At 40.5% G+C, this 6,000-nt stretch overlaps 1 protein-coding gene across 6 annotated transcripts in view; it reads right to left on the reverse strand.

Moving 5' to 3' along the window:
- The window catches only part of LOC106867411 (uncharacterized), a 76,700-nt gene that overhangs the window by 14,025 nt on the left and 56,675 nt on the right, over positions 1 to 6,000 (reverse strand). For 3 of the 6 annotated variants that reach the window (XM_089339956.1, XM_089339955.1, XM_014912277.3), the window contains one exon: positions 165 to 254. The exons of the other annotated variants lie outside the window; for them this stretch is intronic. In XM_089339956.1, coding sequence (XP_089196082.1) covers positions 165 to 254 — 90 coding nt within the window. The remainder of the gene's footprint in view (positions 1 to 164; positions 255 to 6,000) is intronic. 6 annotated transcript variants of the gene reach the window in all.

Here is a 6,000-nt window from a genome sequence, read left to right on the forward strand (position 1 = left end):
AAAGACAAGAGACAGACAGACAAACAGGCAGGCAAACAGACAGAGTCAAAGGAAATGTAATTATAAGAGAAGAGACAGAAAAACAGAGAGAGAGAGATAGAAGGAGAGAGAGATAGAAAGAGAGAGAGATGACAACATCACCTCCTCGTCTGTGCCTATCTCACCTGAGTGTCTTCCTAGAGCGACTGTTTAACTGAGGATGTGGACTTTCAAATACCATATCTTGTCCAGATATCCATTCTGGGCTAGCCACTCTGTCAGAGATAAGAGAAAGGTTGGTCAATTGGTCAATGGAACTGGGTGGGAAGGGAGAAAGCATCGAGAAAGGGACAGCGGATAGACGGACAGAGAAAGAGGAAAGGACGAGGAGAGGAAGATATGAAAGAGAGACAAAGAGAGGATGAGAGAGAGGGTGGGAGAGATAGACACAGACATGGAGACTGAGGCATCAAATATATTTATCAAACATCCATATATATTGAGGAATTTATATAAAACTTGATTGTGATTACAATGCCTGATGAAGAGGTTGCCCGAATTGTTTAAACTTTTGTATGTAATTCGAAATAAATGATGTTCATTCAACATTAATTTGACTGCTCTTTTCTTCAATTCAAATTATTGTTATCCACTTTGTGAGGATCATAACACTCATATTTAACACACCTGCCTATCATTTATTCCACATTCTTCATTTGGACAGAAAAAAATATGAATTCTGCAGAGGAGGTCAGAACAGTACAGGAGTAGTATTTTCCATCACAGGCAAGTGAATTTTGGAAGTGGGGGCTTTGCAAGTCTACCAGACAGATGGAAGAGCATTGTGGAAAATGAAGGAGAGTATATTTTAGATTAGAAAACAACTTTGTTTATATTAATTTTGAAAAATAGAAGTATGAAAAACCACATTATTTATGGGATGACGCAATAGATATATATATAAATATATATAAAAATATAAATAAAAATATATATTTATATATATATTTTGGTTCAGATGTATGAGGAGGTATCAAAAGGTTCCCAGACTACTTATGCTTAATAAAAAAAAAGGTGCCACGCAGTGGGACTGAACCTGGAACCATGTGATTGGGAAGCAAGCTTCTTACCACACAGCCATGCCTGCGCCTATAGTCATACTTTCATACCATGTAACGTAAGCACTACACCACCAGAGCTTTACTCATGCAAGCAGCTCTCAGTTTCCACAAGAAGAAATAGTATTCTCACTTTTTACTCTGGTTACATCATTTTCACAACACCCGTAAATAACTACGGCTAATTAGTACACTTAGGTGTCTGAAGTTACCAACTTCATCTAATATGTGCTGCAGGCATGGCCGTGTACTCCCCAGTTATTTGGGAAAACGAAATCTTCTTCAAAGCAGTGCCCAAGCATGGCTGTAGTCTGACTGAAACAAGTAAAATATAAAATAAAAAAGATAATATATATATATATATATATATACTCTTACTTCCTGTTTCTGTTATGCCTGTAATTCAAAGGGTCAGCCTTGTTACACTCTGTGTCACGCTGAATATCCCCGAGGACTGCATAGGAGTGGCTGTGTGGTAAGTAGCTAGCTTACCAACCACATGGTCCCGGATTCAGTCCCACTGCGCGGCATCTTGGGCAAGTGTCTTCTACTATAGCCTCGGGCCGACCAAAGCCTTGTGAGTGGATTTGGTAGACGGAAACTGAAAGAAGCCCGTTGTATATATGTATATATATATATATATATATATATATATATATATGTATGTGTGTGTATATGTTTGTATGTGTGTGTTTGTTCCCCCAACATCGCTTGACAACCAATGCTGGTGTGTTTATGTCCCCGTAACTTAGCGGTTCGGCAAAAGAGAGCGAAAGAATAAGTACTAGGCTTCTAAAGAATAAGTCCTGGGGTCGATTTGCTCGACTAAAAGGCAGTGCTCCAGCATGGCCACAGTCTCAAAAGGCTGAAACAAGTAAGAGTAAATATATATAGGTGCAGTTGTGGATGTGTGGTAAGAAGCTTGCTTACCAACCACATGGTTCCGGGTTCAGTCCCACTGCATGGCATCTTGTGCAAATGTCTTCTATTATAGCCTTGGGTCAACCAAAGCCTTGTGAGTGGATTTGCTAAATGGAAACTGAAAGAAGACCGTCGTATATATATATATATATATATATATATATATATATATATGCATCTATCTATGCATGTTTGTCTCCCCATTACCACTCGACAACTGGTGTTGGTGTGTTTATGTCCTCATAACTTAGCAGCGCAGCAAAAGAGACTGATAGAATAAGTACCAGGCTTTTTAAAAAATAAGTACTTGGGTTGATACATATGACTTAACATTCTTCATGGTGGTGCCCCAGCATAGCCACAGTCTAATGACCAAAACAAGATAAAAAGCAATAAATACATACATACATTTATATTTATATATATATATATATATATATATATCTCATCATCATCATCATCATCGTCGTTTAACGTCCGCTTTCCATGCTAGCATGGGTTGGACGATTTGACTGAGGACTGGTGAAACCAGATGGCTACACCAGGCTCCAATCTGATTTGGCAGAGTTTCTACAGCTGGATGTCCTTCCTAACGCCAACCACTCTGAGAGTGTAGTGAGTGCTTTTACGTGTCACCCGCACGAAGGCCAGTCAGGTGGTACTGGCAACGGCCACGCTCAAAATGGTGTATTTTATGTGCCACCTGCACAAGAGCCAGTCCAGGGGCACTAGCAACGATCTCGCTCGAAAATCCTACGAAGGCCAGTCAGGCGGTACTGGCAACATATATATATATATATATATATATATAAACACTACTTGCTGCTTGGAATAATTATTACCAATGGAATTAGGAATAGGTACAGGTGTGGCTGTGTGGTTAAGAAACTCATTTCTCAGTCATGTGGTTTCAGCTTCAGTCCTAGCGCACAGTACCTTGAGCAAGCATCTTCTACAATGGCTTCAGGTAACATGTATCTCTTATTTTTGAATGATACACAACAAAATGTTAGAAGACTGAGGTAAAGCAAGAAGAGAGTAAGACACACATACACACACAGACGAAGTAATTTGGAACCCAGCTTGTCTCCATTACCTGGGCAATTAAATATAGCTTTCAACCACCACCACCACCACTACAACTACCACCTGTGCTATTTGGTTAATTCCTCTGACTATATACTCGCCCCCCCCCCAATTCCCCCACCACCTACCTGTTTACTTATATTCTTCCTCTCCTCCTCCACCCCACCCCCATATTATCACTCCACCTTCACTATTCAATATAAGTCTACCTTTCTTTCACTGAGCTAAGGTGTGTAGCTTTCTTACATCTTCCTGTTTAGTCTATATATGTGTGTGTACCCATCACACATACTTGCATACATAGACATATATATACATCATTTCATGTGTATATATAGTCTTTTATCTGTTTGTGGCCGTGCTGGAGCACCACCTTTAGTGGAACAAATCGACCCCAGGACTTATTCCATTGGATACTTTTGCCGAACCGCTAAGTTACGGGGACGTAAACACACCAACATTGGTTGTCAAGTGATAGTGGGGGGACAAACACAGACATACAAACATATACATATATACCACAGGCTTCTTTCAGTTTCCATCTACCAAATCTACAAGGCTTTGGTCAGCCCGAGGCTATAACAGAAGACACTTGCCAAAGGTGCCACGCAGTGGGACTGAACCTGGAACCATGTGGTTGGGAAGCAAGCTTCTTACCACACAGCCACTCCTGCACCTACATATACAGGGGGGTCATTGCTGCATTTTTTGCTAATTCTGTATAATCTTTGTTTCAGAAAATAATAATGGCAGAAGCTCAGCTTAATCAAGAAACGAAGAGGCATGCTGTTATTGTGGCTTGTGTCACCAGTATCAAAGCATGAAAAGCATTCTAAATGCTCTGAAATCATCAGAACACCTGAATTTATCCAGCAAGTTCAACAAACCATTGATTACAATCCCAGAAAGTCGATGAGGTCAATTGCAAAAGATCTCCATGTGTCAGAAGGAACAGTCAGGAATGTTGTCCATGAAGACATCAGATATATAAGTCTTATATGATGAGGAAAGGTCAATTTGTCAGAAAAAGCAAAAGAAAATCACATCAGATCTAAAAGTCTCTTAAACAAACTGAAAAATCCAGCAGAAAAAGATTTGATTTGTTTTTTCTCAAACGAGAAAAACTCTGACCAAGATCAAAAAATTAACAGAAGAAATGACAGATGGTTATCTGCAGACCCTTCGGCAGTTTCATATGTTATGCATACAAAATTTCCCGCAACTGTCATGGTTTTAGGGGCTGTCAGCAATGAAGGATATGTGATGCCTCCTTACTTCTTTCCACAAGGCCTTAGAATTAACTCTGCCACCTACATTAAGGTCCTGGAAATAATTGTTAAGCCCTGAATAGACAGTGTATGCAATGGAAGGCCATATGTATTTCAGTAAGACTCTGCACTATTACACATTGCTCTAGTAACACAAGAATGGATGACTGAAAATTTTCAGGATCACATAACCCCTAACATTTGGCCTCCTAATTCCCCAGATCTCAATCCATTGGACTATTAGATGTGGAGCGTTGTTGAGAGAGAGGTCAACGAACATGCCCATAACATTAAAGATTCTTTGAAAGCTGCCATAGTCAGAGTAATGTCCAAAATGAACCAGGACCACTTGATTCGAGCATGGAGATGATTTAGATATAGGTGCAGACATGGCTGTTTAGTAAGAAGCTTGCCTTCCAACCATATGGTTCTGAGCTTAGTCCCACAGCGTCACACCTTGGGCAGTTTCTTCCACTAAAGCCTCAGGCCAACCAAAGTCTAGTGAGTGGATTTGGTAGGCAGAAATTGAAAGAACCCCGTTATATATGTATATATATATATATATATATATATATATCGTCATCATCATCGTTTAACGTCCGCTTTCCATGCTATCATGGGTTGGACGATTTGACTGAGGACTGGTGAAACCGGATGGCAACACCAGCCAACAATCTGATTTGGTAGAGTTTCTACAGCTGGATGCCCTGTCCCATCACCACTTGACAACTTAGTGTCGGTGTGTCTACATCTCTGTAACTTAGCAGTTTGGCAAAAGAGACTGATAGAATAAGTACTAGGGGACATGCTCAACTGGTTATGGTCAAACAAACGACAAGCAAATCTGTGGTATTGAGCAGAATATTTGCTGTAGCCCATATTATTATTATTATTATTTTTACTAAGGTAATGAACTGGCAGAATCATTACCATGTTGGACAAAATGCTTCTAAGTTCAAATTCCACCAAGGTCAACTTTGCCTTTCATCCTTTTGGGGGGCGATGAAATAAGTAGCAGATGACTACTGGGATGGAGGGTGGGGTGGGGTGGAGTCGATGTAATCGATTAGCCTCATCCACTAAAAAAATTTCAGGCCTTGTGCCTACAGTAGAAAGGATTATTATTATTATTATCATTAAGGTGGTGAGCTGGCAGAATTGTTAGCACACCAGGCAAAATGCTTAGCGGTATTCGAGTTCAAATTCCGCTGAGGTCGACTGCCTTTCATCCTTTCGGGGTCAATAAATCAAGTACCAGTTGTGTACTGGGGATCGATCTAACCGACTGGCCCCACTCCCCCAAAATATCAGGCCTTGTGCCTAGAGTAGAAAAGAATTGTTAGCATGCCGGGCAAAATGCTCGATGGCATTTCGTCTGCCTTTACGTTCTGAATTCAAAATCCGCAGAGGTCGACTTCGCCCGTCATCCCTTTCGGGGTTGATAAAACAAGTACCAGTTGAGCACTGGGGGTGGATGCAATTGACTTACCCCGCCGCCCCCCCCCCAAATCACTAGCCTTCTGCCAAAATTTGAAACCAATATAAGTTATCATTTGTAGTAGTAGTAGTAGGAGTACTAGTAATAGTAGTGTTATTATTTAAATGGCTCTGTGGATAGTGATCAAGAG

This window comes from Octopus bimaculoides, chromosome 22 (genome assembly GCF_046866305.1).
Source record: "Octopus bimaculoides isolate indiv1 chromosome 22, ASM4686630v1, whole genome shotgun sequence".
In the NCBI taxonomy this organism is placed as follows: domain Eukaryota; kingdom Metazoa; phylum Mollusca; class Cephalopoda; order Octopoda; family Octopodidae; genus Octopus; species Octopus bimaculoides.